Source organism: Heliconius melpomene, chromosome 5 (genome assembly GCF_056956725.1).
Source record: "Heliconius melpomene rosina isolate 202511_hmr_F chromosome 5, ASM5695672v1, whole genome shotgun sequence".
In the NCBI taxonomy this organism is placed as follows: Eukaryota; Metazoa; Arthropoda; class Insecta; order Lepidoptera; family Nymphalidae; genus Heliconius; species Heliconius melpomene.
This window is the reverse complement of record NC_140393.1, coordinates 9194554-9209265: the sequence shown is the minus strand read 5'-3', so window position 1 is coordinate 9209265 and position 14712 is coordinate 9194554. Positions and strand designations below refer to the sequence as shown.

Sequence of the window (14712 nt, the reverse complement as noted above, 5' to 3'; positions counted from 1 at the left end):
TGCAAAGATAAGGCGTTAGTTTCGAAATCATTACATTCTTGCTTCTTGTTTGGTACATAATCTTGTTTGTAAAGTGGTGGATACACACTATCGTTGTTTTTTTTTTCGTTATTTTTTCAGCTTCACGCTACATCCCACACACAGCAGATTAGGCAGAGGGTACCTAGTGTTAAAACACTTCGTTCTCCATTTTCCACCGAATTCTGCACATTGCGTGCATCGTTGAGTTCCGCCACACAAGATGCAATCCTAAAGGACGGAATATCTTAACTACTACCACTTCTACTTCTTTTTCTTGGTTCCCACATTCCCTTCACCTATTGCTATTAGCGGGATACAGCGTGAAGCGTAAAAAAGAAATGATCCTGAGCGCATATATCTATCGCAAGCAAGGCCACAGTAAAAAAATAATAAAAAAATATAACTAAAATTCATTTATTATTTTAAAACGAGAGTGTATTAAAACCTCTATATTTTGTTTTAAGAATTATTTATCTCAACAGATCGATAAGGAGATAAAATACGTACTCACAGTCAGTATCTATTTGCTTTCGGTAGTAAATCAACAAAAAATGTATTTCAAATTATTATTTTGTGTGTTTTGTGTGTACTCTGTTTCGGGATATCCCCAGAACTTTGAAACTGAAAAGTTCAAAGTTGGTATTGAATATGAGAGTAAGTTGAATTATGTTATATAGATAGTGGGTTCGATGAATCATATTTCATTTAAAGGAAAAGAGGCATTAATAAAATGCAAAAATATAATCTTTGCTTAACTTCGGTTACAAAATCACTTTTTCGAGAGTGTTGATTGGTAGAACTTAACGGCGCGATGCCGCGAGTTGTCTAAATAATGAATAGGGAAAGACAGAGAAGAGCTTACAAATGTGTGACCAAAAGTTTACAAAATAAATTTTGCAGTAAATATACTCATTTTTATTTTTAGCTTCACATTATATTCAGTATGTAGCAGGTAGGCTGAGGGAGCCTAGTGTTAAGACACTCCGCTTCCCACTTTCCAACCAATTCTGGAGGCATTGCGTGCGGAGTGGCGAGTGGCGGGACTAAACGCCGCGCTTTGCCTCGATACTAAAGCGAAGAAGTGACAATATTATACATTTCATTTCCTCGAGTGGGAATTGTACCCACTACCTGTCGCACTTACAGTCTCATAATTAAGTATTTTTTTTCTGCTAAATAAAAAAATAAACATTGTTGCCAATATTGATAACAGTCTGCCATTTATCAACACGTATCTCTTGCATCATACGGCAACCCCATTGCAATTCACTGTGTCATTTAGAGATCTAACATGATGGATTACAGAACACAACACTGCTCGCATATTTCAGAGCTCGCATTTTTCAGAGTAGGTCCAATTTTTTTAAGATGTGGCGCACTGAGTAGCGTAACCCAACGCCGTGCTTTGTCTTCTAAGCAGAGCAAGTTTTTCTATTTTCTTTTGATTAAATATATTTGTGATTTTCAGATTCACTGCCAATGTCCGGCGGATCGGACAGATATCGCCATAGGAACAACTACGACCCTTTCTACGTCACCGTAAATGCTAAAGTCAAAGTACGATAAGTATTTTTTACAGCTTTAAAGCTATAGCTATAGCAGGGTAGACAGAGGGAACCTAGTGTTTTTGTTCACCTCTTCTACGTGTTGAAAGGCAAAGCTCAGGGATTCGATTCTTTTTACCAAAGCATAGAAATGAAAATCTTTCCTCTCCCGAAAGTAAATCCGTTCCAGAGATTTTAGTGTTTTACCAAACAAACAAATTTTTTTGCTATATCATATTAGTATAGATAAAAATATCCACCACAATCCACTGGATCTACGGTCAGAATTGCACACCACATAATTCTTAATTAATGTCATTTGATCATGCTGGCGAAGCCGAAGGTTAAAGCTAGCTTCATATATTAATCGAAGAAAGTTAAAAATATATCGTATCTTTAGAATGAAAGTATCTTATTTTAAAACGTTAAGCTGCAAAGTTCACCCGCACATGACAGGGGAGGCAAAGGGAACCTGGAAACCTAATGTAAAGATACTCCGTTCCCATTAAGTTCCCAAGTTCCCACTTCTGTTTCCCACTTTCCACCGAATTCTGGAGCCATAGCGTGTGAAGTGGCGGAACTAACCGCCACGTTGTACGTCATTACCAGAACGAGTAAAAGAAAATATGATATATTCCTTTTCTTTGAGAAAATATATATTTCTTTTCCGCGGAAACGAACCAACAATCTGTCCCACATACAGTCATCCTCTCTTTCCAGCCTCATAATTTCAAAGATGACTGATGATGATGATGACTATAAACCCTTTACAAGCCCTTATAAGCTATTTAGTAGGTACTTATATAACAAACTTAACTAACATTAAAAGAAATTGGCCTCCACTGAGCCAATCAGATCACGCCTGAAAGAAAGGTTAAACGGATCTCAGCCAGATAAAAGTACTTCATTAGGGCAAAAACATCTGACAAAAGGTTCCTCTAATAGCCCACTTGGAGTTAGTTTCGAGGATCATTGATAAAAATGTAGTGGAACAGCTATATGGGCAAATCCTGCCGTATATAGAATGGGTGGAAGTTAGTGATTCTTAAAGGAACAAGGTGTTTGACAGAACGGTATTCTAATTTGTTTTTTTTTCTAGCTTCATTATTTAAACTATTAAATATATATGATATGACTATTTTTCAGTCTGGCTACGTTCTATCTTACTTAGAAGTGTCAGCAACAGTTAGTTCAGACGGAGAGATAGACTTCGAAATGATCAGAGGAGAGCCTGGAGCCAAGTCACTTGTTTTTCGCTTAGTGTCTAACCATAGTGATTTCCTATCATACTCATACTTAGTGTATGGGCTACGGGAGGAGGAGTATAAAAAGGTAACTCAAGTATCTTTATTTTATATTAGATTAGTGTACTTATGTAAAAAGTGAGAGCAACGAATTAATGAGTGTGAGATTTAATACTGTAATCTGAAAAGATTGTTTTTTTAAAGACTTCCAGTGTTAAGATACGCTGTTTTCCATTACGACACTGTCCCACCTCCGCCGAATTCTTGAGGCATCTTCTTGAGGAATATTTCATTCCTCAAGTATGAATTGAACTCACAAAGTTATATTTACTTTAGCACATTTGTGCTTGTGGACCACAACAACATCTAATTTTATTGATAATTAATTTAAGAAAAACTAAAGTGAGATCATGAAACCCACTTTGTAGTTGGCGCCATCTATGTTCTATGTCTGGAAACTCGTAATACTTATTTGTGAATAAAGTAAGACACTTTATTCTTTATAGTACATGAAATCTTTGATAGATGGCTCTATTGACCATTTTACTCAGAACAAAGAATACATTTTTTTAAATATTTCTAAAATGTTATTCCACATTTCGTTAAGTAAACAAGCTATTGAATGGATTTAGATGTAGGAAGATAGTTTAAGACATTCCGTTCCCCATTTTTTTATCCCCATCTTTTAAAATTGATAATAAAATATTTTTTTTAGTATTAACTAAACTTATTTTGTTTCAGTTGAACAACATAATAACTCTACCATAAAATATAAGTAAATCAAGATACTTCTAAATTACTCAATCTAAAATTTTACCTATTTATATTATATTGTAAAAAATAAAAATGCATTTTTAACACAAAAGAGTTTTTATTTAAGTACATGCCTAAACTTAAGAAATAATTATAATTACACAAGAAATTAAAAAACAAGAAAAAAACACTCAAGCGTTTCTTTTTTGTTTTTTAGCTTCATACTGTACCCTGCACACAATAGGGTAGAGAGAGAGAGAGAGTTCACATAAACAAACTATATTCCCAACTTTCTGCTAAATTCTTGAAGCATTGCCAATGAGTGGCGACAAAATATTCAATATTTTACTACCCTAAGTGGAAATTGAATCCACAAACGTCGCATTCACTATACATGACAATAATATTATGACAATTTTTTTTTCCCCCACATTTTAAACGATAAACCTGTTCAGATTATAGTGATTTCTCTCCATTCTCCACATCTCTTTAAAAAACAAATCATTCTAAGCAACAGTCAAATGCAAAATCTTATTAATAGTATTCAAATATTTAGTCAAAACGGTAGGCGTGGTGCCATTCACGGCGCACTTCTCCACACTGACGCATTCACCGTCCTCGTTCCTGAGGAGCCCTGGGGCACAAATGCAACCGGAAGTGCAAACTTTACTGCAAATTGGTTCAGGATCTGTGCAGCTTGGTTCACAGGATACGTTGCATAGATCGTATACTTCGTTCTCGTTGAAACATAGAGTCATATCTAAGAGAGAGAATATAATTATTTCGTTTTTAAAAGCTTTTATTTAACTTGCAATGTATGTATGTGGGTTCGGATGAAATCTTGGAGCTCAATTTTGAAGTAGATATCGTCAACCGATTGAGCTGAAATTTTGTATACACGTTTACTTTGGATGACAATGCACGATAAAATATGTGACGTCATTCTAACTGTAATATGGCGGACCATGCAAGATGGCGGAATTATTATTTTTAATGTACTTCTACAATCTTCTTCTTCCTGGCATTAATCCCGGCTGTTACCAGGGTCTGCCTTCCTACTTAACCTACTCCACTTTGCACGATCTTTTGCGTCCTCGGTGGTTAGACCATTGGCTCTCATGTCCTGCATCACGACATCCAACCAGCGCTTCCTTGGGCGTCCGGGAGGTCGCGCCCCAGGAACTAGTATAGCAAGGCACTTGCGTCCGACATAGTTCTTAGGCCGGCGCGTAACGTGGCCAAACCATCTCAAGCGACGCTCTTGGAGCTTATCCGCTACGTCACGGACCCCAAGACTACCTCGAATGAATGTGTTGCGTATGCGGTCAGACCGCGTTACGCCGCACATCCACCTCAGCATCTTCATTTCCGTGACGTGAAGCTCCAGAGTGTGCCGAGATAGTGCTGGCCAACATTCGCTGCCGTATAAAAGAACCGGTCGGACGATGCTCTTGTATATCAGGCCCTTGAGCTTGGGCGGTATTCTGCGGTCGCAGACCACACCAGTGACCTCCCGCCATTTGGCCCAGGCAGCGCTTATCCGGCCATGGACATCGTGGTCGATGCCTCCAGACTCGTGCATAACGGATCCAAGGTACCTGAACTTCTCCGACTTAACGGCTGGCTCAGGACCTATAAGGATGGTGCTCGAGTCCCGGCTCCCGCAGGCCATGTACTCTGTCTTCGAAACATTTAGTTTAAGACCGCCGTTCTCAAGCGTACCCTTCCAGAGGTTCACTTTACGCTCCAGCGTCAGTCGGTTCTCGGCAATGAGTGCTATGTCGTCGGCATACATCATCAGCCATGGAGGCTGGTCCTGGATGTGAGCCGAGACAGTGTCGAGCACTACATTGAATAAGAACGGACTAAGAGCCGAGCCCTGGTGAACCCCCACTGTAATCGGAAAGGGTCTAGTGTCGCCAACAGCAGTCCTAACCATAGAAGCGGAATCGTGGTACATGCCCCTGATAATCTCAATATAGGCCTCAGGGATCCCTTTGGATCGCAATGCCCACCAGATACACTGACGAGGCACACAGTCAAAGGCCTTCTGCAGATCTAAAAAGGCCACGTGCAGAGCTCTCCTTTTTTCCCTGTATGCCTCCATCAAAGTTCTGAGGGCGAAAATGGCGTCCATGGTGCCCGATCCTGGCTGAAATCCATATTGAGACTCAGAGACAGTACACTCTCGGCGGAGCCTGAGGTCGATCATGCGCTCGAAGAGCTTCATGGTATGACTCATAAGCTTAATGCCCCTATAACTACCACAATCTTGAACACTGCCCCTTCCCTTGTAAATAGGGGTAATAAAGCTAAGCCGCCACTGATGCGGCATCTTACCAGTGTTCAAGATATGGTTAAAAAGGTCAGTAAGCATGAGCACACCAAGAGAGCCCAACGATTTCCACGCTTCGATCGGAATGTCGTCAGGTCCCACCGCTTTTCCGTTCTTCATGCGTCGAAGGCAATTACGTGTTTCGTCAAGGGTTATTGGGGCAATAAGTCCGAGGTTAGGCGGTGGGTCGTGATGAAGACTGCATGGGTGCTGAGTATTCAGCAACTCCTGGAAGTAGCTTCTCCACCTCTCCTTCACAGAGTCATGATTACAGAGCAGCGTGCCCTGGGAATCTCTGACGCAAAGACATTTTGCGATATCTTGCGTCACTTTATCCCGGGAACGTGCCAGTTTGTAAATGAGCTTCTGCCCCTCCACAGTTTCAAGTTTATCATACAATGGTGACAAACTCTCACTGCGGGCTCTGGCTACAGCTCTTTTACTGGCACGTTTAGCTACTGTGTACTCCAGTCTGTCTTCAGGAGAGTTGGATTCCTGCCACTTCTTAAAGGCAGCCTTCTTTTCACGAGTCACCCCCTGGACCTCGTCATTCCACCACCATGTCTCCTTGTCGATGACACGTCCTCCCCTAGAAACGCCAAGAACTCGCCTGCCTGCCGCAATGATTGCCGACTGAGCCCGATCCCAAGCATCCTGAGCAGTCTCGGTGTTAGTCGAAAGATTATGACTTTTCACCTCTGCCAGGAAGTCGGTCTGCATTGGTCCATTCAGCAACCACCACTTGATCCGAGGCCTACGTTTCTCGGCTACTTTCTTCTTCGGAGTGACGTTAAAGTCCATGACAAGAAGACGATGTTGGGCCGTTAGGCTTTCGCCTGGAATGACCTTACAGTTAGTTACCCTGCCCATATGACACCGTCTGGTCAATAAGTAGTCTATTTGAGTTGAGTGGGACCCGCTCTTATACGTGATAATGTGCTGAGAATTCTTTTGGAAGAACGTATTCACGACGGCCAGATCAGACGCAATACAGGTTCTCAGAATGTTTTCTCCCTGCACTGCGAAGACCGTGCCCAAAACCCCCGTGAACACGTTCATACGGCTCAGCAGCCTTACCGACGTGCCCGTTCAAGTCCCCCCCAACTAAGACCACTTCGGTAGACGGCACAGCAAGTAGCACCCCTTCATACTGCTCCCAGAATGTCTCCTTTTCGGCCGCGCTACATCCCGCCTGGGGAGCATAGGCACTGATTAAGTTTGTGATAACGCCCTCAATCAGTACCCTCACTCGCATCAAGCGGTCGGAGCGACGGTCAACTTCAAGGAGCCCATTCTGAAGCTCTTCAGAAAGCACTACCGCTACACCGTTTCTACCTGAAGGTGACCCAGTGTATATAAGCCGGTAACCCTGTCCGATGTTACGGGACTTATTGCCCTTCCAGCGAGTTTCCTGGAGGAAAGCACACTGGACCCGACGTCTCATGAGTACATCTGCGAGTTCCCTGCATCGTCCGGTTAGAGAGCCAATATTCCACGTTGCAAAGCGGAGTTTCCGCCTGGGTACTCGCGTCTTTAACCGTGCCCGTACTTGACACGGTAGCCCTTGCCCACTTATCGCAGGTATAGGGCGATGTGCCTGCGCGTCGTTTAGCGGCGACGCCCTAGCCGTACCCAGTTTCTTTGTTCGACTTTTCATTATGTCGGCGGATGGCGGTTTTTTACATGGAGCGACTGCCGTCTGACCACCAAAACCCCTTTGTGGGGAAAAACCGGGGGGAGAGGAAAATAGAAGGGGTAGGATAGGTAAAAGGAGGGAGCTAAGGAAAGTAGGAGGGGAAGGGGGGGAGTTAGGACACCATTCTTACGGACTGGATGAGGATGTAAGAGTGGCGGCTCGAGGATCCGGGGTCGCGTACCCGTATGCCCACAAACAAATATCGGACAGATATTTGTCAGGACATCCTCTGGATGTAATGTACTTCTACAATATGGGTATCAAATGAAAGGACTCGTTGAGAGCAACTCGAAAAATAATAAACCTCATTGTACACAATTTATATGATCATAAAAGCTTGTCGCGCCATTTACTTGTGTAAATTAACTAGTACTAATTTAATTATGTAAAATCTGCTAAGTTTCAATTTTTAAAGTTTCAATTTAATTAAATATTGATTAACGCGACAAGCTTTTATGATCATATAAATTGTGTACAATGAGGTTACGAGTTGATAGTTAAAATTTAAAAGACAAATTTTATTTTCTCCTTTTTAAAGCGTTTAAATAAAAGCTTTTTCTAAAAATGATTTTTTGCTTATAATTTATTTTTAAATAATAAGATGTAATTAAAGAAAGCCTAGTAACAAAAATAAGAGGCTTACGCTTTTTAAAGCAAAGAAAAACTAGTGTTAATACACTCCATACAGCGTGGTTAGATATAGCATATTAAGTGGCGGGACTTAACGCCACTTTTTGTATACCAAAGCAAGGAAATATAAATATTTCCCCGAACAGGGATCGCACCCCTAACTATCACGTGTACAGCCCACAGTACAGACACAGTCCTACTTCCCCATGATGACGGATGGATAAATTATGAAAAATAGGTTATTACAACATTATTATAATAGTTAAAACATCTAATCTAACTAAAAAACGCATTTATTAGTAAAATCTCAGTGTAATGTAGTGATTTATTACTACGCTATATCACAAGAGCAGGTTCAAATCCAATCCACTAAATATTTATATTAAACTATCACATTTTTTTTTCAATTTAAATAACATAAAGACAACCTCACCAGGACATTTATCCAAAGTAACACACTTATGATTGATTTCGTCTCTATAGAAGCCCTCTTTACAGAAGCATCCCATACTGCACTCTAACCCACATACTTCAGGTTCAGGCATGGTGCAGGTAGAGGGGCACGCTGCACCGCACGGTAGGAACTCTTCGTTTTCTCCGCATGTCAGTGTTTTAACTGAAAATATATTTTTAAATATATATTATCTTGATGTATGTTGGTGAAGCCGTCCTGGTGGAAGTGTAAATGTAAGCGCGACCGTCGCGTCGGTAGGTTCGATTCCCAATCGGGTGGATCGATTATTGAATGTCTTCAGTTCTTCATCAGGGTAACTAGAACTACTCAAATTGTGTACACATATTCTTAGATATAAAAGGACATATTTTATTTTATTTAATGAAATATTTTTTTAAATATAATCCTTTAACTAATATAAAAATAAGTTTAAGCGAGCAAAGTCTCTAGTATATTATATATTAAAATATGAACGTACTGCAATGTGTTAACTAATTCCGTATTTTAAACAAGCGAAACCGCGAGCGGGTCGCTAGTATCTAATAAGATCTAACCACAGAAGGCGAATTCTATAAATAACACCAGTACATGAATAAAAAACAACAACCTAAATTATAAATGTAACAGACAAAAAGCTATAGGAAATTGATCACGTTCCTTTGAAATAGTGCAAACTTTTTTTATTCAACTAGCGGAAAAGCCACAAAGGCCGTGAAAAAAATGAGTCAAGTAACTAATTACTCAGTACTTTAAATGACGTTAGAACCTGAACGCTTAAAGCGTAAAATTGTTCTGCTTACTTCAAATAATAGAATAAACCTTTATTTATAGTGAAAAGAAAAACACAGAGAGCGGAGAGTAGAGATATAACATATTATATGTGCAGGCAAGTCTTATTTGCTTTTGCCTCTACACCACAACGACCAAAATATATACAATTATATATATTTTGTTATAATTACTTAGGCTTACTCTACCTTCTTCATATATTACCAGACATATAAAAGATATCTTACCACACTTATCAGCACTAACACAGGTTTTATTCTCGTTCCTCAAGAACCCCGTCATGCAGTAGCAGCCTTCTATACAATCGTCGCTGCAGTTCGTTGGTGTGGGATTGGTGCAATTACTGCAAGATCCGCATAGAAGATATTCTTCGTTTGGTGAGCATTTACCTGAAAAATTGAAAATTATATAGCTAAAATATTTAAAAGTATAAGGATCCTCGGAGGATAGGTATAGAGTGAACCCGTTCCGTTCTCTCTGACTACCCTCCTATGGTAAAAGGGAGAAAATGTTATTCCGAACAGATTTATCCCAATCCGTTCAGTAGTTTTAACGTGATAGAGATTCTCTCTTTCTTTCTACACAACCATTCTCTCTTTCTTGTGTTTCTAATGCTATTGGGGACTACATTTCATGGAACATGAATCGAACCTTCTACCACCTAAACACTCTAAATCCAAAAACCACAAGAATCCCAACAACTGTAGGACACAAAAACGTACGCGTCACGTACCATACTACAATGATTGATATTCGTAATTGCATTCTAAACTAATTTCACGGTAAAATTTTAATTAAGCAGCGAAATAATTTCCTATTGACAGTGTTATTATTTAATCAAAATTTCATATAAATATTAATTATAAATGATAGTAGTTGTGTTGTTAATGTTGACGGTATGTAGGGCTTTGATAATGAGTGAGTATTAAAGTACTGAAGTACTGAAGTTAGTTGGATAGTCCATTTATCGAAGGACCCTTTAAAATTATAATAAATTATATTATAATAACTTATAGATATACGTGGGACATTCATGTCAGCAGACTCCTAGAACCTTATTCCTGGTCCACACGCAGGCGGTCAAATCCTAATATGCTATAAGCGCCTATGAACACATTAGGAGCAAATACCGGTTTTTGCACATCCTATATCTTATAAAACAAAGTCGCTTTTCGTGTCTGTCTGAACTTTCTAACTCTTCTTCTTCTAAACCACCCAACGGATTTTTATGCGGTTTTCACCATTAAGTCGAGTATTTCTCAGGGAAGGTTTATATATAGTTTATTATTTGTACATTCTTATGTAAATTAACATAAATACGATAAATGTGTCTAAAGTCCTACCCGTTGAGACACTTTCGCGCATGCGCTGCTTTAATGGTAAGTACTACATGAAAATAATGTACTGGAGTATTGCTCCTCTTAATAAGATCTACAAAAAAGTCCGCGAGAGCATATTTTTATCTTTTAAGGATAACGTGTAGTGATCATATTTCTGTCTAAAAATAGTAGTTTCAATATATTTTTTATTCCGAGGGATATTTTTCCATAATGGTATCAATCCTTATCCTTTAAAATACTTTATTAATTTTCTACGTTAAACGAAGATAAAATTTGCTGTTTACACTATTTCAAAATTGCGAATAGTTTTAGAGAAAAACGCATTTAATTATTGACACATCACACCGTTGACTCATCAGCTGTGCCGACTCAAGTTTTACTTATCCCTTACTCTCAGCATATAAATAAGTATATTAGTTACGTTGGCCATTTAATGTAGATCAAAACTGTCTTTTACTGTTTTTTCATTTTAATAAGTACTTTAGAAGTTGTTACAATATCAAAACATCCTTGCTGCGAAACGCGCCCCGCGACGTTTTGCTTCGCGCGTCATGAGCAGTCATCGGTTGTTCAGTGGTAGAAGAGAAGCGGCCCGGGTTCGCTTCCCGGCCAATGCATTCTATTTAATTTTCCTCACAGGCAGCCACGTCGTGCTTGCTTTTCACCAGGGACAGAATACCCTCTTCAGCATTAACCACAAGCTCGAAAAAAAAAACCCGCCCGCTATAGAGGCATAGCAACGAAGATTTAGATGCGTTTGCACGTATTGGATAATTGGAGTTGAATGTATTATTTCAGCGCGATATATTTGGTTTCATATTTTTTATAGTAGTTATTAGTAGGTAGGCTTTTGTTTATAATTTCTTCCGTTTAAAAATAGTCATTTAACTATCTAAAAATAGTCATTTAAAAATATTTTAATAAGTACTTGAAAAGAATAGTAACACAGATTTAAAATTACGGTACCTACTAAAAAATCCTTGCTGTGTAAAACACATGGAAAATCCTTATTGAAACTACGAAAATGCGGGTTGCATTAGAGTTTAATTAATTTTCACATTATCTTAAGTGCTTTGCAAACATACATTATATGAATAATCCAGTAGTAAAAGCGGGCGAAGCCGCAAGGGGGTCGCTAGTACATTATTAAAATTAAATTGTTTTTGTTATAACTTTGCTATATTATATTTGTAGGCACTTGTGATTTATTAGGGTTTATACTAATCTGGTAAAGGGCCAGGTGATTTCCAATATTATTCCCAAGAAAATATAAAAAATGAACAATAAAATACCAAGTTATCACCTTCAAGTCTCCATATTACCTCTATATTAGGCTTATCGGTGTTGGGTGTATATGCATAGAAACAACTACATCAAGAATTTAGCCAAATATGATATAATATTTATTTAGCCATTTATGAATTTAACCTATTGAACTTATTTCTTCAATAATAAACACTGCTAAGCATGCACTTGAACATGCTGCATTCTGTTCCAGTTTTCCAAATAAATTTGATAAATTATTGCAGAAAAAGATTGTTTAAACGATGAAATACATAAATCGTGTTCCTTTTACGAGGAATACACTTGTTGGGAGACGCAGGACTTGAATAAGAGAGTTAAAACAGCACCGAAACGACTTCCCCATTGTAAATCTGGATGTTATTGCAAGTACGATAATTTATCACCTATATATATCTATACGGAATAAGTTAAATGAGCCATAGTAATTTATCCCTCTGTTCTCCTCCTGTGGACAAACTGTGTTGCAGTTAGGAAGTGTAGACCAAAGTCCAATTTAGACGATGTTCAATCAATAACATATTGGTGGTGTGTTGGTTGAAATGACATCTTCCACTTATATTAGTTTGGTTATCGATATCGATCTAGTAATGGTATCTGGTAACAAGATAAATCGTAGCTGCCACTGACACACAGAATGCTTAGCAAATTCAGTGTGCGTGGGGAACGGAGTGTTATAGCACTAACCTCTTTCTTCCCATGGTTGGGCAGTTTACTGAACCATTATGGTATTATAAATACCAGTAATCTACATATATGTACGCGTACATGTATATTATATATCAACTTTCAATTTCAAAGCGTTCTGAACAATTCGAAGTTAATATTTGTTTTACTGGTTCAATGCGGGCTGTAAATAGTCATGCTTTTGTCAAATTAATGTCATGATGAATTTAACTTTTGGGTTACGAGCAACAGTTAGTTCATTTTAAAGTAAAAGTAAAGTGGTAAAAGCGCGACGGCTGTGGGTTCGATTACCACTCGGGATAGTAAAATATTTCATATTTTCATCTGACTCGTTAAGGCAAAGCGAGGCATAGAGTTTCGCCACTGTACACACAATACCTTGATAATTTGGCGCAAAGTGGGGAATGGAATTGTCTTAATGTGAACGGAGTGTTTTAACTAGGTTCCCAGGTTCCCTCAGCGAATTTAGGCAAAAGTGAAAAACTTGAGACATGACATTCACCTGCTGCCACTAGGCCCTGCGTACTCCGTTATACGGGTAATACCTATATATAAATATTTCATAAGTTATATTAATAATTTTAGCCTCTTAAATAATTATTTGATTATTTGTCTTTCGTAGAAGTGATATGGTGCGTTCTTATCCCAGCGGGAGATGTGTGCCAACAATGGCATGTAAAGATCTAGAAATTCAGGCCCTTTTTAAGAAAATACCGAGCGGGTTCTCCAATTTTTAAGCTTTCAAGAATTCAGTGTATAAATAAAATTAAAATAATATAGCAAGAAAGAGTTTTATTTTCAAATAATGATACCTTATCGCAAAAATTTCAACGTTACAAAAACGTGGAAATTAAATGAAATATTAGATTGAACCTGCTACCGCCGCGATCCCTGCTTACGATCAGAAGCTGTAACGACAGTCTCTCACTAGGGTATTTAGAACCCAATTAATCATATTCAATGCCGTATATAAAACTTTAAAATACGGATTCGCCCGCGGGGCCGAATGGATATTATTTTGTACATACAAATGACATATTCTAAGTGGCTTAGGTCATAGCACTTATGACTGCAGGTACAGATTTAAACAGTAATTAATTTTCAATTCTAGTCAGTGGTTCCTGAGATTCGCGTTTTCAGGCTAACAAAATCTTCGGATTTGATATAGTTATAACTTCAAATTTAATTTTAAGGAAATAATAATTAAATGGGAAACAGAGTGTCTTAGCACTAGGTTCCCTCTGCCTACCCGGTTGTGTGCGGGATACAGCGTGAACCTAATTTATAATATGTATATTGATGTGTATGATTTTCACTACTTGATCTCTATACTCTCCCTAAATAATATCACTAAAAATATTAATGGAAAGTTAAGATTTGAATATATATTTTTTACCTTTAGCAATATAAACAGCAGCACAAACGGACAAACCTATCACCAAATAACACAAAGTGATTCTCAACATAGTGATTATATTATAGAAAATTATAAGTTCTTATAGAAAATTCAATTATATTATAAAGTATTATATAAACGACTTTATCTAACAAAATTACCGGCTATTATGAGAAATGAAACTGCTCTGCCTTTGACCTTTGTAGTCGACTTGCTTTTATAATTATAAAGAAAAAATTGTGACATCCTTGAATGTAACGGACCATTGATTTGGTTCTAGTTTAAACTATTATTGTTTATTTATAAATTATATAACATAGGCTGTGGTGACGCAGTGGCACCAGGTATGATTTTAAACGCCTCTGTTCTAGGTTCGATTTCCGCTCGCAGGAATGAAATATTCAATTATTTTATTTTATTTGCCTCGCAACTGGCAATGCTTTCATAATACGGCGGAATCTGGGGAACGGAAGTGTCTGAATGACTGTCTTAACACTATGTTCCCAGGTTCCCTCTTCCCT

General features: G+C 38.3%; 3 protein-coding genes across 3 annotated transcripts; 2 read left to right on the top strand and 1 right to left on the bottom strand.

Moving 5' to 3' along the window:
* The first annotated feature begins 533 nt into the window (after positions 1-533).
* On the top strand, positions 534-3659 carry LOC146539264 (uncharacterized). The gene is made up of 4 exons (XM_085185787.1): positions 534-675; positions 1490-1578; positions 2712-2897; positions 3551-3659. The coding sequence occupies exons 1-4, from the start codon at positions 573-575 to the stop codon at positions 3575-3577; spliced, it is 405 nt and encodes a 134-aa protein (XP_085041913.1). The 5' UTR covers positions 534-572; the 3' UTR covers positions 3578-3659.
* A 409-nt stretch (positions 3660-4068) lies between these two features.
* LOC146539262 (serine protease inhibitor swm-1-like) lies at positions 4069-14261 on the bottom strand. Its single transcript, XM_085185673.1, has 4 exons — positions 14192-14261; positions 9694-9855; positions 8657-8839; positions 4069-4322 (listed from the first exon to the last, which is right to left on the bottom strand). Exons 1-4 carry the CDS (start codon positions 14259-14261, stop codon positions 4069-4071), a joined length of 669 nt encoding a protein of 222 aa, XP_085041799.1.
* Positions 10381-13532, top strand: LOC146539263 (uncharacterized). Its single transcript, XM_085185917.1, has 3 exons — positions 10381-10384; positions 12336-12477; positions 13418-13532. Exons 1-3 carry the CDS (start codon positions 10381-10383, stop codon positions 13530-13532), a joined length of 261 nt encoding a protein of 86 aa, XP_085042043.1.
* Positions 14262-14712: the final 451 nt, after the last annotated feature.

What these genes read in the sequence shown, in the direction of transcription:
- LOC146539264 (XM_085185787.1), top strand. Translation starts at nt 573, where the DNA reads ATGTATTTCAAATTATTATTTTGTGTGTTTTGTGTGTACTCTGTTTCG. An exon ending in CCGTAAATGCTAAAGTCAAA is followed by an intron (nt 1,579 to 2,711) that starts GTACGATAAGTA and finishes ACTATTTTTCAG; the next exon opens with TCTGGCTACGTTCTATCTTA. An exon ending in GGGAGGAGGAGTATAAAAAG is followed by an intron (nt 2,898 to 3,550) that starts GTAACTCAAGTA and finishes ATTTTGTTTCAG; the next exon opens with TTGAACAACATAATAACTCT.
- LOC146539263 (XM_085185917.1), top strand. An exon ending in AAATCTGGATGTTATTGCAA is followed by an intron (nt 12,478 to 13,417) that starts GTACGATAATTT and finishes TGTCTTTCGTAG; the next exon opens with AAGTGATATGGTGCGTTCTT.
- LOC146539262 (XM_085185673.1), bottom strand. Translation starts at nt 14,261, where the DNA reads ATGTTGAGAATCACTTTGTGTTATTTGGTGATAGGTTTGTCCGTTTGT. An exon ending in TGCTGTTTATATTGCTAAAG is followed by an intron (nt 9,856 to 14,191) that starts GTAAAAAATATA and finishes TCAATTTTTCAG; the next exon opens with GTAAATGCTCACCAAACGAA. An exon ending in TACTTTGGATAAATGTCCTG is followed by an intron (nt 4,323 to 8,656) that starts GTGAGGTTGTCT and finishes TCTCTCTCTTAG; the next exon opens with ATATGACTCTATGTTTCAAC.